We start from the raw sequence: 19,471 nt of genomic DNA on the forward strand, positions 1-19,471 counted from the left end.
AAGAAAAGATAGATTCAAGAGAGAGTCTATAGATAAGATGTGATGAAATGTTCTGAAGGGTTGGATGCTAGGAGAGAAAGTGTGATGGATGATTCTCAAATTTCTGGCTTGCACAACTATAAGAGAGCAGGTAAATATTCCAACAAGAAAACCATGAAAATGGGTTTCCCAGGTGGCACACTGGTAAAGAATCTGCCTGCCAATGCAGGGGACACAAGAGATATGGGTTCAATCCCTGGGTTGGAATGATCTCCTAGAGTAAGAAATGGCAACCCACTCCACTATTATTGACTGGAAAGTTCCACAGACAGAGCCTGGAGGGCTACAATCCATAGGGTCACAAAGAGTCAGACACGACTAAGCATACAAGAGCAACAGAATCATGAAAATAGGAGAAAAGTAGAAGGTGGATATGTGTGTGTATGTTAGTCACTCAGTCATGTCCAACTCAAGATCCCATTGACTGTGGACATGAGGGTATCAACGATTCAATTTTCACATTCGATTCTGAGATACGTATGAGACACAGAAGTGAAAGTGTCAATTGTGCATGGCATATATTTAATTCTACATTTTAAAAAGTATGGACCAAAAATACAAATATGGGCTTCAACAACATATAGAAGGTACCCAAACCCATCAAGATTTGACCACTGAGAACACCGACATTTAGAAATCCATTTTGAAATGAAGAAGCAGAAAATTACCGCTCTTGCCTTCTGTTTTCATCTAACAAACCTTAACAATCCTTCAAGATCAACTCCTCTATGAAGTCTTCAACACCACAGACAAGGTAATCCCTTTCTCACCTGGACCTCTTTTAGCTGTCTGTTTATATTACTATCTCTAACATGCTATATTCAAATCACTTATTTAAGTGTATAAATACTATTTATTGCTTTCTTGAGAAATGCCTTGCTCTTCTTTACATTCACAATATCTAATTCATCATCTAACACAAACAGATCATGTATTAAAATATGAAAAATTAACAAAACATGGTGACCCTATTTTGACTAAGTTTTCAATATGAAAAAGAATCAGGATAAGCACAACACAGTGTAGTTAAATTCCTGAAATCATTTGATTGTTAATATAATGAATGAAACATAATAAGACTGTGTTCATAATTTCTAGAAAAATATATTTCTACTTTTTTGTTTAAAACAACAAGCTCTTTTTTTTTTTTCCATTTATTTTTATTAGTTGGAGGCTAATTACTTTACAATATTGTAGTGGTTTTTGCCATACATTAACATGAATCAGCCATGGATTTACATGTGTTCCCCATCCCGATCCCCCCTCATGCCTCCCTCCCCATCCCATCCCTCTGGGTCTTCCCAGTGCACCAGACCTGAGCACTTGTCTCATGCATCCAACCCAGGCTGGTGATCTGTTTCACCCTTGATAGTATACTTGTTTCAATGCTATTCTCTCAGAACATCCCACCCTCGCCTTCTCCCATAGAGTCCAAAAGCCTGTTCTGTACATCTGTGTCTCTTTTTCTGTTTTGCATATAGGGTTATCGTTACCATCTTTTTAAATTCCATATCTATGTGTTAGTATACTGTATTGGTCTTTATCTTTCTGGCTTACTTCATTCTGTATAATGGGCTCCAGTTTCATCCATCTCATTAGAACTGATTCAAATGAATTCTTTTTAATGGCTGAGTAATATTCCATTGTGTATATATGTACCATAGCTTCCTTATCCATTCGTCTGCTGATGGGCATCTAGGTTGCTTCCATGTCCTGGCTATTATAAACAGTGACAAGCTCTTTTTGTAATAAAAGGATCTAAATAACCTCCAAAATGTATTTAAATACAGAAAAGGAAATGTTCATACTCTTTGACAACATGAAATTTGATCTATCAAAATTTTTAATATGTGGTACATATTACAAACTAATTCTAGTTTGGATGGCATCACCGACTCAATGGACATGAGTTTGGATAAACTCCGGGAGTTGGTGATGGTCAGGGAGGCCTGGCGTGCTGCAATTCATGGGATTGCAAAGAGTCGGACACGACTGAGTGACTGAACTGAATATAAAATATAGTATTTTCAATCAGCTACACAAAGAAAGGACTAAAAATGTTAAGAATCTAAGACAATTCTAACATGACATTAAATTATTCCCCAGAGTAACAAAAGATAACTCTGATGTTACAGAATGCAATCAATCCAGGACCAATTGATGCTAAAGAAGTCCTATTTCTGTTATTCAAGCAAAACCAAACATAAAGGAAAGAAACCAGTACCTTTGCCAGTGGTGTTCTCCATTGTATACAGGTAATCCATATAAAATGCCCCAAACCTTTGCATTCCAGCTATCTCAGTATATGTCTCCTGCCAACAAAGCAAAGTGAACAGAACACACATTGTGTAGAACAGACTCCTGGGTTAAAAACCTGACAGGTCAAGAATCAGACATATATCCTTATGGAGAATATGTACCAACTCAAAAGATTACCAAAACAGAAGGAAGAACAGAGGTTACCCAAAGAATTTACTTCTAAAAAAGGCAATATTATCTCTACTATAGACCACACAAAAGGACATCTATAATTCTACTAGACAATTTCACCACTTTGTCAAAAATGTCAGTTAATGAATACCTACAATGGAATAGGGCAGTATGGTCTTAACCTTTATCACCGTCACAAAACTGTCTAATATAAACTCTCAAATACAGTCAATCATTAATATTTCAGTACACTTATATGAAACAGTTCAAACACTAAAAAATACTAAAATATCTTTAAATGTATATTAATTATGCAGGTCAAAATTAAATTCTTTATTTCAACTATAAAATTAACTCTGTAGGAGCAGTGTAAATCACTAAGCCTATTACACTAATTTTCAGTACATTTTTTGAATTTTAATTTTATTCCATAAAAAGTACATTAATATAATCTTATATGAAAAATTCAAATAAGACTAAGACAAACATAGAGTAAAATGTGAAATTATTCACTTCTTTTCATTAATCCCATACTTCAAAAGTAACTGAAATGAAAAGAAATAATTCTACATCTTTTCGCCATGACTATTTTAACAGTAGGGAATGGATAAATAAACTAATAGATACAGAAGCTGTATAAAAATATTCTAGATGTTTTGAATAAACAACTAGCATTCAGAATAGATTACTGGGAAAGAAACATGGCAAGCTCAAGTATTCCACCCCAGCACAACCTAGAATTCAGCTCAAAAATACATGCTCTGACCTTATGAGTAGCTGCATCCAAGATAAATTCTGCACGAGTACCATTATTTTCGGGGCTTCGGTAATCAAACAATGAATTTGTGAGGTATGTCAAACCTTTTATACTCAAATTTTCACCACAAACAAAGAAACAGGCTTCCTGAAAATAAATGCAAAATTTTTGGACAGGAGGAAAATTGTTAAAGAAAATAAAACATTGGTTTTGTAGCACCAATTCAGTAGTCAACAGAAACGATTACAACTAGAAGTTCTGTAAAAAGACAAGGAATGCTGTCTCCGTTTTCACTGCCTATTTTGGCAAAGAACATTTTAACAAACCAAAGAGGAACTCCAAGTAGCTGCCATAAACAAGAAAGAAGAAACATTTATGAATTGGAAAGAATTTGGAACTACTGTCCAGGTGTTAAGTACTACCAACTTTCTCAATCCCCCTGAGCTCTATAATTTCTTACAGGGGAAAACAGTAAAGTTCCCCTCTGAAGCCAAAGATATAAGCAGTCTAACAGATTTTTTTGGTATAGTTAAACACTTCAATAAGCACCTCATTATCCCTGCATTCTATCCAAAAAAAAAAAAAAGAGAAACGGGGAGATTTTGACTTACGGTCTCACTTCTATTCATATTCTCTTCAAAATCTTTAACACCCATAATTCCTTTAAGGCACATGGCTCTGCAACCTACAAAACCAATCTGGCAATCAAAGAAAGGCTCTCCCATCATAAGGGCCTATAGAAGGAAAAGAAGGATTATGAACTTAAATTTCAACAAAAATGTTACAGGCTTTCCTTGCAGAATTTCTAAATCAGCTGAGACATGTTTAGGGTTATGACCTTTCCAAATTTATTCTCCTCAGATTACAAACCCTATAAAAAAAGAAGCATCTAATTTGTCTCTGTATCCTGACAATTTTGTATCCTCAATGACTGGCACTTGAAGAAGAACATTAATCCACAAATACATATGAGCACACAAGTCAAATGAAAGAATAAACTAATGTTGCATATACCAGTAAAATCTTCATTAAAGAATATTTTTTTCAGTCACTACTACTGATCACCAAAATAGAAATACAAAGCTATAAATATAATTTTAAATATACTATTTATAATTTTAAAAACCTGTATTTATTAAATATTAACCTTAAAGACCATTCTAAAGATTTCTGAAAGTACATCCAATGTTGATGGATTACCTCAACTGTAGTTCCTTCTTGTTCCCAACACAATACTTCCTTAGATTTTACTTTTTGAGGGCTGTAATAACTACTCTCGGCTTGCATTTCAGTAAGCTATGAAACAATATAAAAATATTAAGTAAGTCAAATTAGTATTAAATGGCAATAACCTGTCATTATTATGATGAATTGATGGAAACAAGGCCAATTTTAAGATTCAGGAAATTTAATTACTAAGCAGGAAAACAGGTGCAACAAAAACAGCTGTAACAGATTATCCATGGTATAAAGGTTGAATATGCTAGTCTAGTAAGATCATACACAGAATATAAATACTTTACTTTTATTTAACTCCTTTTTGTTAATAATACTGTTTAAAAAGGCAAAAGCTATGTAGCTATAATAGTTCCATACTCATAAAATGGTTCATATATTCTGTGAAAAATATATCCATATTTTAACCTCAGAACTATCTTTACTAATTTATTCAATCAGCTTTAGTTCAATCACTTCTAAGATTTCTACCAATCTGCACTTCTAAAGAAAGCTGTGAAGAAACACGGATTCAACAGAACTTGTTTAGTTCTAGGAGGGAAACAGACCCAAGGGCTTTACTTTCAAAGGATATAATCTCATGGTACGTTCCACACACTCATTCAAGCATGCAAATACTTACTCAGTGCCTGCTCCATAACAAGGATTAACCTAGATGCTAACAAAACTATGTGTATATGTATATGTATGTATGTGTATGCGCTCACTTCCCTGAAACTCACAGCATATTATTTCTACATACTCAAAAATTATACTTTTCTAAATGCCATGTGGTACTCTGCTTTGGATCATGTTACAAAAAAATGTCATGAAATTAATCTGTAACTTAACCATCATGCACCAACATCAGCTTCCCAGTTTTGACAAATGTACTGTGATAGTGTAAGATATTAATAATACGGAAAACTGGGTAAGAAATGTATGTGAACTCTCCGTACTAAGCATCTTTGAATTTTCCTGTAAATCTAAAACTATTCCAAAATAAAGGTGTTACTTCAAAAAAAAGGTATTCTGCTCATGTTTACTAATAATTCATGCTTACTAATGACTAATAAAGTCACCTTTATTCTTATGAAATGGATATATTCTTCCAACTTAAATGTGAAATCAAAGATAACATTTAAAAAAATTACTTTTATGTCATATCGAACTTATTGAACTGAAAAGCTACAATTCTAAGCATGATAACCTCTTGATAACCTTAGGAATCAATAAATTATTCTCAAATTTTATAACAGTAAGTTTTTATATAAGGCTTTATTTCTTGGATGCTCCTAGAACTGGTATACACAATGCTGCTGTTTCAAAGTACAGTTCTATAATCTAAAATGCTTAAGTAAAATGGAGTATTTTAGTTGATTGCCCTTCAGCTGTCTACAATTATTGTAGCAAAAAAGCAATTAATTGATTAAAAGGACTCAAACATTACAAGAACAATTTTCAACATTATTTTTTAAATGCTACGTTTAATTTGGCATGATTTTTGTTGGATTGATATCAACTGTTCAGAATGCTAATGCAGAAACATGACCTTATTTTCTGACCAAACTATGAACCACAAATTAATTCCATACATTCTTCAAACCCAAGCTGAACAATGAATTCTAATGTTTTCCTCCTAAATATCAACATATTTCCCTTAGAGAAACAAAAATGCTTTAAATTTAAGATATATTGACTAATGACAAATAATACCCAAAATGTCTATAAAAGTTTTGTATATAAAATGCCTATTCTGACTGACTCAATAATACAATTCTTCTCATCAGTGAAGTTAACAGAAACATTACCAGAATAATTTCAAATTTAAAAGTAAACATGTAAAAGTCACCAGAAAAGATAGTACTTTACTAGCAATCCATGGCTTCACTCATAAAATAAAAATAACTGCACTTGGATCAGCTGAAACTGGCAAGACATCTAGCAGCAATTTGCGACAGTTGGTTTTTTGTTATATTTTTAAAGAGTTTGTCCTATCATTTTTATTTTTTTCAGATTGGCCCATATCCCTTTACTTTAAACAGAGCTAAATCAGTGAATTTCAGATGCAAAATTTGTTTCATAAAATTCAGAAATAATAAACAATGGTGTTAAAATAGTAGAGGTAACGTTTACATTATTTATCATTTCTTTCCCAAACTATCACCCTTCCAAACAAACATCTTTTAAATTAATCAAGCCATGACTAAACTTGTTGAAATTTATTCTCTACATTTTTGAGCTTTGTCAAATGAGAAAATATGGAATAGTTTTCATTAGAAAAATCTTCAAAGACTACTTATTTTAAAATATTTTTAATCTACCATCTGCTAGAGTTACAAATTATACAGCTTTACTACTAATTGAAAAAGCTTATTTTAAGCAGTTAAACAATCTAAGGTAAATTAAAAACACCAGAGCAGAAACTTGATTTTTCATTGCTACATTTCCAGTATCTAACAATTGCCTGGAACAGTACATGTAATACTACTTCTACAGGCTGGACACACGAGTTTATCTTTTTCAGAAAACTGCGTCCATAGAAAAAATAAATCCACAAGGACAAATAAAATCAAAGGAAAATAATCTAAAAGAGGGTCCAAAAGTTTAGAAAAATGCTAAGTTAGATGGATAGATGCTGCTGCTGCTGCTGCTAAGATGACTATGTACCAGCTACTGACTATGAACTAGACAATTTTCAAGAGCTGGAGATACAACTACTTTTTTTTTAAGTTACTACTTACTAAGTTTGATGTACTATCAAAAAAGAATAGCCACTATTTTCTGAAAAGACTAGTATTCCTTCATCTGTCTAATGGACATTTAAGTTGTTTCAACTTTCTTGCCATCGTAAACACTGCTTTTGAAGACTGACGTACATCTACTTGAGTTCAAAGATTTTTTTTTTGTTTTTTGTTTTTTGTTTTTTTTTTTTTTTATTAGTTGGAGGCTAATTACTTCACAACATTTCAGTGGGTTTTGTCATACATTGATATGAATCAGCCATAGATTTACACTTATTCCCCATCCCGATCCTCCTCCCATCTCCCTCTCCACCCGATTCCTCTGGGTCTTCCCAGTGCACCAGGCCGAGCACTTGTCTCATGCATCCCACCTGGGCTGGTGATCTGTTTCACCATAGATAGTATACATGCTGTTCTTTTGAAACATCCCACTCTCACCTTCTCCCACAGAGTTCAAAAGTCTGTTCTGTATTTCTGTGTTTTTTTCTGTTTTGCATATAGGGTTATCGTTACCATCTTTCTAAATTCCATATATATGTGTTAGTATGCTGTAATGTTCTTATCTTCTGGCTTACTTCACTCTGTATAAGGGCTCCAGTTTCATCCATCTCATTAGGACTGGTTCAAATGAATTCTTTTGACGGCTGAGTAAAATTCCATGGTGTATATGTACCACAGCTTCCTTATCCATTCATCTGCTGATGGGCATCTAGGTTGCTTCCATGTCTGGCTATTATAAACAGTGCTGCGATGAACATTGGGGTGCACGTGTCTCTTTCAGATCTGGTTTCCTCAGTGTGTATGCCCAGAAGTGGGATTGCTGGTCATATGGCAGTTCTATTTCCAGTTTTTTAAGAAATCTCCACACTGTTCTCCATAGCGGCTGTACTAGTTTGCATTCCCACCAACAGTGTAAGAGGGTTCCCTTTTCTCCACACCCTCTCCAGACTTTATTGCTTGTAGACTTTTGGATAGCAGCCATCCTGACTGGCGTGTAACGGTACCTCATTGTGTTTTGATTTGCATTTCTCTCATAATGAGTGATGTTGAGCATCTTTTCATGTGTTTGTTAGCCATCTGTATGTCTTCTTTGGAGAAATGTCTGTTTAGTTCTTGGCCCATTTTTTGATTGGGTCATTTATTTTTCTGGAATTGAGCTTCAGGAGTTGCTTGTATATTTTTGAGATTAATCCTTTGTCTGTTGCTTCGTTTGCTATTATTTTTTCCAATCTGTCGGCTGTCTTTTACATCTTAGCTTTAAGTTTATATTTGTGAGTGCAAAGTTTTAAGTTTCATTAGGTCCCATTTTGTTTAGTTTTGCTTTTATTTCCAATATTCTGGGAGGTGGGTCATAGAGGATCTTGCTGTGATTTATGTCGGAGAGTGTTTTGCCTATGTTTCCTCTAGGAGTTTTATAGTTTCTGGTCTTACATTTAGATCTTTAATCCATTTTGAGTTTATTTTTGTGTATGGTGTTAGAAAGTGTTCTAGTTTCATTCTTTTACAAGTGGTTGACCAGTTTTCCCAGCACCACTTGTTAAAGAGGTTGTCTTTTTTCCATTGTATATCCTTGCCTCCTTTGTCAAAGATAAGGTGTCCATAGGTTCGTGGATTTATCTCTGGGCTTTCTATTCTGTTCCATTGATCTATATTTCTGTCTTTGTGCCAGTACCACACTGTCTTGATGACTGTGGCTTTGTAGTAGAGTCTGAAGTCAGGCAGGTTGATTCCTCCAGTTCCATTCTTCTTTCTCAAGATTACTTTGGCTATTCGAGGTTTTTTTTTTTTCCATACAAATTGTGAAATTCTTTGGTCTAGTTCTGTGAAAAATACCGTTGGTAGCTTGATAGGGATTGCATTGAATCTATAGATTGCTTTGGGTAGAATAGCCATTTTGACAATATTGATTCTTCCAATCCATGAACACGGTATGTTTCTCCATCTGTTTGTGTCCTCTTTGATTTCTTTCATCAGTGTTTTATAGTTTTCTATGTATAGGTCTTTTGTTTCTTTAGGTAGATATACTCCTAAGTATTTTATTCTTTTTGTTGCAATGGTGAATGGTATTGTTTCCTTAATTTCTCTTTCTGTTTTTTCATTGTTAGTATATAGGAATGCAAGGGATTTCTGTGTGTTAATTTTATATCCTGCAACTTTACTATATTCATTGATTAGTTCTAGTAATTTTCTGGTAGAGTCTTTAGGGTTTTCTATATAGAGGATCATGTCATCTGCAAACAGTGAGAGTTTCACTTCTTCTTTTCCTATCTGGATTCCTTTTACTTCTTTTTCTGCTCTGATTGCTGTGGCCAAAACTTCCAACACTATGTTGAGAGTTCAAAGATTTTTTTTATTAAAACTATTCCATATCTTCTAAATTGACAAAAGTTTAAAAGAACTCAATTCTTTTTACTATATAGCTAGGAGTATAATTATTTGGTCATTGATAATTCTTCATTTAACCTTTTGAGGAACTATCTGTTTTCCACAGTGACTGCACCATGTTACATTCCCACCTGTCTTCCCATTTGTTTTAAAATAACTCCAACTATGATTCCACCAGTGTCAAATCACTGTTCTGGTCAAAATCACCAATAATTTCCACATTGACAATTCTAATGAATTCATTCTCACAGATGACTTATTCCATTATAAAACATTTATGTCACTTAGCTTCCAGACAGGCACTCTATTCGTTTTCCATCTACATCACTAGTCACTAATTTTCCGTATCCCTCACTGACTTGTCAAAAACCAAACTCTTGAAATTCATCACAAGCCTAATCCTCTCATGTGCACAGGCTCAGTGGTTTGCAACTGTGTGGGACCCTCTGGACTGGAACCCACCAAGCATCGCTGTCCATGGGATTTTAAAGGCAAGAATACAGGAGTGGGTTGCCATTTCTTTCTCCAGGGGATCTTCCCAACCCAGGGATCAAATTCATGTCTCCTGTGTCTCCTGCGTTTGGGAGGTGGATTCTTTACCCCTGAGCCACCTGGGAAGCCAATCGTCTCATAGTACTCTTCATGTCAGGAAATCAGAACTCAACCCTTCCAGTTGCTCAGGAGTCATCCTTGGATACTCTATTTCCTTTACATCAGCCAATAAAATCTAACAGGAAGTCCTGTACTCTTGCCCTTCCAAACACATCCAAAATTCAACTACTTTTCACACTTCCACCTGCTACCACCCTAGTCCAAGGCATCATCAACATCATCTCTTGTTTGAAAATTGCAATCTTCTCTGATCGCCTTACTGCTGCTTTTGCCCCCTTATAACCCATTCTCAACACAGGGATGTAATTCAGATCAGCCTAGAACTACTATGCTAAAAATTGTCCAAAACCTTCTTATCTCATCCAAGGTTAATGACAAAGTCCCTAAAGTGATCTACATAGCTGGACAATTTATGGGCCTCTCCCAACGCCATAACTTCTTTGACACGATTTTATACTATTTACACGTTAACTCACTGTGCTTTGGGCCCACTGGCCTCCTTGCTGTTCCTTGAAATTTGGGGGCCTCTGTATTTGCTATTCCTAGAATATTCATTCTCATGCGTCTGCAAAACTTCCTCTTTCGCAAGTCTATACTGAAAGACCCACATCCCATTAAAGCTTTCTCTGATCACTCTATTTATCTATTTACTTACTGAAGTATAGTTGATTTACAATGTTGTGTTAGTTTCTCCTGTAGAGCAAAGTGAGTCAGTTACACATATACATGCATGTATTCTTTTTAGACGTTATTCCCATATAGGTCATTAAGAGTCCTGAAAAGTTTCTAGTGCTACACAGTAGGATCTCGTTAGTTTATATATTTTATAAATAATAGTGCATGGGCTTCCCTGGTGACTCAGACAGTGAAAAATCCACCTGCAATGCAGAAGACCTGGGTTCAACCCCTGGGTTGGGAAGATGCTCCGGGGGAGGGCATGGCTACCCACTCCAGCACTCTTGCCTGGAGAATCCCCATGGACCAAGGAGCCTGGTGGACTACAGTCCACAGAGTCACAAGAAGTCAGACATGACTGACTAAGCACACAGTGTTTATGTCAGTCCCAACTTCCCAATTTATCCCTTCCCTACTCTTCCCCTCTTGGTAACCCTAAGTTTGTTTTGTACATTTTGAGTCAATCTCTGTTTTATAAATATGTTCATTTGTACCATTTTTTAAGAGTTCACATATAAGCAATATCATGATATTGTTCTTTCTGACTTACATCATTCAGTATGAAACCTGATCACCTGCTTTTAAACTACACAATTAGTGGAAGCATTCACTATTACTCTTTCCTTCTATTTTTTCCTACATAACTCTTATCATCAAGGGGTATATTATATATATTTTATTTGTTTTTACTAACAATTTACATTTTAAGGCAGAGGGATTTACATCTGATCTCTCCACTGTGAATCTCCAGAGACAAAACAATGCATGGTATACAGATGGCATTAATGTAAGTTTGTTGAATGAATTAGATACTCTTCAGGAACATATACGTGTGATACTACTACTAAAAAGGTCCATCTAGTCAAGGCTGTGGTTCTTCCAGTAGTCATGTATGGATGTGAGAGTTGGACTATAAAAAAGCTAGGTCCCAAAGAATTGATGCTTTTGAACTGTGGTATTGGAGAAGACTCTTGAGAGTCCCTTGGACTGCAAGGAGATCCAACCAGTCCATCCTAAAGGACATCAGTCCTGGGTGTTCACTGCAAGGACTGATGTTGAAGCTGAAACTCCAATACTTTGGCCACCTGATGCAAAGAGCTGACTCATTTGAAAAGACCCTGATGCTGGGAAAGATTGAGGGCAGGAGGAGAAGGGGAAGACAGAGGATGAGATTGTTTGATGGCATCACCGACTCAATGGACATGAGTTTGGATGAACTCCAGGAGTTGGTGATGGACAGGGAGGCCTGGCGTGCTGCAGATCCTGGGGTCGCAAAGAGTCGGACACAACTGAGCGACTAAACTGAACTGAACTACTAAAAAGGTCAAGAAATAACCCAAAATCAAGAGTGGGTTATAGCTAAGAGGCAGAGAAGATAATATATGATCAAAGAACACATAGGCAGTATCAAAGTACTAGTAGTATTATATTTCTTAAAATAAAAGGATGTTCACCTTATTGTTTAACTTGAAAATACCTATTATGTGATCTTTTGAGATCTTGCATGCATTTGTTAATGGAGGAAGTACTCAAAAGTATTTTAAATACTGCTTTAAAAAAAAGAGCAAGATCTAGAGAATTAAAAAAAAAAAGGACTCTCTTAAAGGGAAAAAGAGAGGTGAGCAAAGAGAGAAACTATATAAACAACTCTTTATATACATTTCTAGAAAAACGGTACAAATGAATCTATCTGCAGGGCAGAAATAGAGATGCAGACAAGGAGAACAGATGTGGACATGGTGGGACAAAGAATGTAAGGGTAGGACAAATTCAGAGTAGCACTGACATATAAACATACATAGGGACTTCCCTAAGCTCAGACGATAAAGAATCTGCAGCAATGCAGGAGACCTGGGTTCGATCCCTAGGTTGGAAAGATTCCCTAGAGAAGGAAATGGCAACCCACTTCAATATTCTTGCCTGTAGAATCCCATGAACAGAGGAGGCTGGTAGGCTCAAGTCTATGGGGTAGCAAAGAGTCGAACACAACTAAGCGACTAACACACACACGTGCATAAAACAGGCAGCTAGTGGGAAGCTGCAATATAGCACAGTGAGTTCAGCTCAATGCTTTGGGCTAACGTAGAGGGGTGGAATAAAGGAGGGGAGGGAGACTTAAGAGGGAGGGCATATATATATATATATATAGCTGATTTCACCTTTTTGTAGAGTAGAAACATAACATTGTAAAGCAATTATACTCCAACAACTCAAATAATGTAAAAAAAGAAAAAAAATTGTAATGAAAGACAACACAGAGATGAAATAGTAGCTGGAGGGATACATAAAATATTGGGAGATTTTCTCATGTGCATCTGTTTTTTAATGGAAACACTATGACATCTTTGTATGCCAAATGAAAGATTCAGTAGGGAAAGAAAAACTTTCTATAAAGCTATTAAAAAAGGAAAGTAGAGAAGGCCTTAAGACAAAAAGAGACCAAAGTTCAGAGATTTCAGATGAGGGGACGTGTAACTTTATGAAGTAAGGATAGTTAGACTCCATCTCACATCTACTAAATGTAAAATAAGCTAGATTCTTACTAGAAGTGAAAGTTTAAGCATTAAAGTTGAGAGATAAACATTTAAAAAAAAAAAAGAAAACCTACTTTGAAAGTCACAGTTGCCTTTGTACAATAAAACCCTATAGAAACAATAGGATCCTTCAAAGTCTGGGCTTTTTGTTGATGTGTAGTTGATGTAGGATCATTCCCAAGGTAGTCTTCCTCAGCATCATCATAATTCACAATGGCAGGGACAAGTGACCAGGCCCATGACACCCATCCCTGTGGCTGGTCGTCCTCTTGCTGTGAATACAGCTCTTGGCCTTTGTACTGAGCAGGATACTGCATATCTATTCGTGTTTCATCTTCAGCACCTATCAAAGTAATGTTGTATTAAATAAACCAAGAGAATTAAAACAAAAGAATAATTAGGAATTTAAATTATATACAAATGTTTCTCACACGTGATTCTTTCTATATATAAAGCATGAACAAATCATATACTGGTTATTATTGTTTGAAACCAATAATTTAGCATTACCACTTTCAAGTTTCTATACATTATACTGGATCAGTCTCCTTTAGTACTACACAGTATTATATGGTGAGTAGTTTATTATATACTTTTGATAAATTTTGATAAATACAAAGAATAAATTCACTCTTTAGGGCTTCATTCACTAATTTAAACAAAAACAACAACATAAAACTTACCTCCAAAAAAAAAGCTAAGCTGCTGAAAAAATGACGCTTTTCAGAAACATCACAAAAATCCAAGAAGAGTTCTTGATTTCCTGATACATCCAAAAGAGAAAGAGAATGCCAAGTGTTCCTAGGCAAAATGTACTCCTCTCCCAAAAAAAGGATTATCCCAAGGATGAAAGTAAGTGTTATGATGATTATTCTTAATATTATATTATTCTTATATTATTATAACATAATATTATATTCTTAATTTATTCTTAATATGATATTGAGAAAAATAATAGTTAATGATTTTCTTATTAGTGAATAACAGACACCTAGAGCCAGTCATCCTGGAAGGTGAAGTCAAGTGGGCCTTAGGAAACATCATTACAAACAAAGCTAGTGGATATGATGGAATTCCAGTTGAGCTATTTCAAATCCTAAAAGATGATGCTGTGAAACTGCTGCACTCAATATGCCAGCAAATGTGGAAAACTCAGCAGTGGCCACAGGACTGGAAAACATCAGTTTTCATTCCAACCCCAAAGAAAGACAAGGCCAATGAATGTTCAAACTACCGCACAATTGCACTCATCTCACATGCCAGCAAATTAATGCTCAAAATTCTTAAAACCAGGCGTCAACAGATGTGAACCGTGAACTTCCAGATGTTCAACCTGGATTCAGAAAAGGCAGTGGAACCAGAGACAAAACTGCTAACATCCACTGGATCATCGAAAAAGAGAGTTCAGAAAAACATCCACTTCTGCTTTATTGACTATGCCAAAGCCTTTGTGTGGATCACAACAAACTGTGGAAAATTCTTCAAGAGATGGGAACACCAGACCATCTGACCTGCCTCCTGAGAAACCTGTTTGCAGGTCAAGAAGCTGCAGTTAGAACTGGACATGGAACAACAGACTGGTTCCAAATCGGGAAAGGAGGACGTCACGCTGTATATTTTCACCCTGCTTATTCAACTTATATGCAGAATACATCATGTGAAATGCCGGGCTGGATGAAGCACAAGCTGGAATCAAGACTGTCGGGAAAAATATCAATAACCTTAGATACGCAGATGACACCACCATTACGGCAGAAAGTGAACAGGAACTAAAGAGGCCCTTGATGAAAGTGAAAGAGGAGAGTGGAAAAGTTGGTTTAAAACACAACATTCAAAAAACTAAGATCACGGCATCTGGTCCCATCACTTCATGGCAAATAGATGGGGAAACAGTGAGAGATTTTATTTGGGGCGGGGGGGGGGGGGGGCTCCTAAATCACTGCAGATGGTGACTGCAGCCATGAAATTAAAAGATACTTGCTCCTTGGAAGAAAAGCTATGACCAACCCACACAGGATATTAAAAAGCAGAGACATTACTTTGCTGACAGTGGTCCCTGTATTCAGAGCTACGGTTTTTCCACTAGTGATGCCTAAATGTGAGAACTGGACCATAAAGAAGGCTGAATGCCAAAGTATTGATGCTTTTGAACTGTGCTACTGAAGAAGACTCTTGAGAGTCCCTTGGACTGCAAAGAGGTCCAACCAGTTCATCCTAAAGGAAATCAGTCCCGAATATTCATTGGAAGGACTGATACTGAAGCTCCAATACTTTGGCCACCTGATGTGAAGAACCCACTCGTTGGAAAAGACTGATGCTAGGTGCTGTTGGCATCATTGTAAACAAACAAGTTAAGGGCAAGATTCTTGCCAAGAGAATTAATGTGGGTATCGAGCATATTAAGCACTCTAAGAGCCGAGATAGCTTCCTAAAACGTGTGAAGGAAAATGATCAGAAAAAGAAGGAAGCCAAAGAGAAAGGGACTTGGGTTCAGCTGAAGCGCCAGTCTGCTCCACCCAAAGAAGCACACTTTGTGAGGACCAATGGAAAGGAACCTGAACTGTTGGAACCCATTCCCTATGAATTCATGGCCTGAAGGGTGTAAAAATAAAGACCTGGACTGTACAAATGTTTCTCTTAATTGAGTAGAGGTGTTGTGTCCAAATTCAGTGGGTGATGTCTTTTCAAATTTAGTGTTTTTTCTTCCTTAAAGATGTAAGATAGTTTGTTGTTCAGTTTGCTCCATTTTTTAATAAATTGACAGATATTTTAAAAAAAAAAGACTCTGATGCTGGGAAAGATTGAGGGCAGGAGAAGGGGGTGACAGAGAATAAGATGGTTGGATGGCATCACTGACTCGATGGATAGGAGTTTGAGCAAGCTCTGAGAGTTGGTGATGAACAGGGAAACCTGGTGCTTCGCTGCAGTCTATGGGGTCACAAAGAGTTGGGCACAACTGAGCAACTGAACTAACTGAATTAGTGAATAACATCTTTCTTATTCTACAGATGAAAAAATCATAGCAAAGAAGTTTTGTTTGGTTATAAATTGGCAAACTAAAGTTTTAAATTCCAACTACTGTAACTTATTCCACCTTTTTAAAGAGAAAATCTATCAAGGTCCTTTAACATTATTCTAACAATACAAATGAGGCAGATCATCATGGAATTTAGGGGAGAAATTATTTTTAAACAAATTCATGGTATAAGCAGCTGCCAGCAGATTCACTCATATCTACTCTTCACTTATAAATCTATAAATACACATACTCAATTAAACATCATCCTCATTCAGATTCACTTCCAGGTTTTCTGGCAAGAAAAACAACTTTTTTAATCCTCATGACAGGAGATTTTTGGAACATCATAGACTTTTAAGTCGTAACACATGGCTACTGACCTCTTTCATCTGGGACAAAACTTGATAAATAATAACTAGAGTACCTAAAATACAGTACCAAGAGACCTTAGTCATTTTACTTCAACATAAATTAGAAAACTTAAAAATCCAGAAAATGTTTTACATCATCTTCATATCTTGCTGTTTAACCATAAATACCACATAAATTTCTGATACTGAGGAATAAATAAAGCTTATTATTAACTGTCCCTAATAAGATCTCAAATAGGGCATCACCACTGAATATCATCTTGGTAATAAAACAAAAAGTCAGGTCAGCTCAACCCAAGACCAGACTGGGTCCACAGAGCTGAACTCTGGACCTCTCTTATCAAAGCCGTTCAACAGAAGGAGTATCCCACTGCTTGATCTTTTGAAGCAAAAGAAACATCACTCAGAGAAGTCTAAGAAATCAGTCATTATAATTTACACTTATTATTAATTAATAATGAAGACAGGTTTTTTATGAAAGATGCTTTTGAAGTTCCAAATCCTTGCTTACTCCTTTGTCAAAAGAATGAATTAGGACCTGAAGAAGAAAAAAGCATCTCTTTCAACTCTGGTCAGAATTTCTTAAAATATTCTTTGCCTTTGAAATGGTGCATCTTAACATGGGACCCTTTGGCAGAATTCAGATTTCATAACTTTCAATGAAAAAAATATATATTCAGTACTTAACTAAAATGAAGCATTCTTCTAATTACGAATGCAGGTAACAAATCAGTTACACCACTAGTACCTTCAACTCTAAAACCTAAAGAAATCATAAATATATCAAATAACAGTGGTGAAGCTATCTCAAAATATCTTTCACACGTCAGTACTTTGAAACTATAATAGGTATTAGACTTTCTGCTATACTTCACTGTTTCAACATGTTAATACTGAAGCACGTATTAAAAAACAACAAAAAGACAAAATACAGGAAATAACAGTTTTCAGACACTGAACTTCAGGCAATGAAGGACAGTAAGTTCTGAGAGAAGAGAAACAAGGGAAATGAGTTTGACTGGCCCAGTTTTACTATCTAGAATGAGTTTCTAAGCTACAACAAGAAAGAGGGAATCCAAGTAGAGCTCAGAGGACTCACAGATTAGAAAACAGAGTATTGAGTGTAGGTAGACTAAGGTACCTAGAGTTTGCAGAACAGAGTACCAAACAAGAAGGACCTGCAGAGGGCCCCACTCCAGTCTTCACCTGAGTATTCATCAGTTTCATACGAGGAAACTAAGGTCTTTAAAAGAACCACCAGAAAGGGGCAAAGAAAATACCCCCCAAGACTTACAACTGGGAATAGTCTGTGTTCCTACCACCAAGAAAGAGAAAAGCTCTAATTCACAGAAGACCAGGTACAGTACGCAAAGGGGTAATTATCTCAATAGTGGAATAAAACTGGGCTTAAACTAATGGCTGCTAAAGGTTTTAAACCCCATCTAAAAACCTTTAAGGCAAAACAATTGAATTAAATTGCTTCCAAGTAACTTAAATGTTTTCTAGAATACAATACTATCCAGCACCCAACAAATAAAATTCACAATGTCTAGCATCCAATTATCAGATGTGCAAAGAAGCAGGAGGATATCACAATGAGGAAAAATAAAAGTTAGTCCACAAAAAAAGACCTAGTAATAACATATTTTATAGCATTAGTAAACAAAAACATTAAAACAGCTATCTAAATAAAATGATATTCAAAAAGAGCCCAAGGTTATTTTTAATAATCCCAACTGAACCTCTAGAGATGAAAAATACAGTATCTGAGATGAAACATAAAGTAGATGGGATTAACAGCAGATTAGCTACAGAAGACGAGTGATCTTGAACAGAAATACAAACTATCAAAAGTGAAACCAGAAAATGAAAGGAAAAAGAAAAACATGATGAACAGAACATCAGAGAGCTCTGTGGAACTTCAAGCAGCCCAATATACATGTTATTGGAGTCCCCAAAGGAGGAGAAAGGGGAATTGAAAAAGGTACTTGAAATAATGCCCCCAATTTTTCTAAGTATATCTGAAAACTATAAACTCACAGATACAAAAACCTTAATGTACTCTAAGCACAAATAACATGAAGAAAGGACATCAAGAAATTAAAATCAAGGCACTTAAAACTTTCCAAGAAAAGGTTCATTGGCTTTACCAGTGTGTCAAAAGAATCCATAACATGCACAATAGAAGGTTAAGAATTTCTGCTTTAGACAGCTGGGGAAAAAAAAAAAATTCAAATGTGTTTGGAAGCAAGCAACCTTTTTTTTTTTTTAAACAACAACAACAAAAAAAGGAGCAAAATCATCTTCTTAGAACACATAAAGTAATAGTCATAAAATAAAATTTTAAAAATTGCATTCAATCAAAATTTAAAACTGCTCAAGAAACACCTATTAAAAAATGAATTGGGCAAATCAGACACCAGCAAAAAAACATTCCCAAAGGGTATTTGACATGTACTGTCATTCTTTAATTCAAAATATATAAAGAACCACCTTTATACATAGCTGACTCACTTCGCTGGACAGCAAAAACTAACCTAACACTGTAAATCAACTATACTTCAATAAAAAAGATTAAGGGAAAAAGTCACCATTCTGTAAGGAAACCCAAAGAAGTTTTTAAAATAGGCAAATATTTATCAAATGGCACAAAGTCAGATATATTAATTGTCAAAAATTACACCAAAAAA

At 35.5% G+C, this 19,471-nt stretch overlaps 1 protein-coding gene across 14 annotated transcripts in view; it reads right to left on the bottom strand.

Annotated features, from left to right (window-relative positions):
- VPS13B (vacuolar protein sorting 13 homolog B) overlaps window positions 1-19,471 on the bottom strand; it is a 774,030-nt gene that overhangs the window by 685,975 nt on the left and 68,584 nt on the right. For all 14 annotated transcript variants that reach the window (XR_006272367.1, XM_043484079.1, XM_043484085.1 and 11 more), the window contains 5 exons: window positions 13,466-13,734; window positions 4,427-4,522; window positions 3,838-3,960; window positions 3,236-3,373; window positions 2,264-2,351 (listed from right to left, as the gene is read on the bottom strand). Coding sequence is in view for 13 of the 14 variants with exons in the window: in XM_043484079.1 (XP_043340014.1) it covers window positions 2,264-2,351; window positions 3,236-3,373; window positions 3,838-3,960; window positions 4,427-4,522; window positions 13,466-13,734 (714 nt within the window). In the remaining variant the exon portion in view is untranslated. The remainder of the gene's footprint in view (window positions 1-2,263; window positions 2,352-3,235; window positions 3,374-3,837; window positions 3,961-4,426; window positions 4,523-13,465; window positions 13,735-19,471) is intronic.

The sequence above is a fragment of the Cervus canadensis genome, chromosome 12 (assembly GCF_019320065.1).
Source record: "Cervus canadensis isolate Bull #8, Minnesota chromosome 12, ASM1932006v1, whole genome shotgun sequence".
NCBI classification, from domain to species: Eukaryota; Metazoa; Chordata; class Mammalia; order Artiodactyla; family Cervidae; genus Cervus; species Cervus canadensis.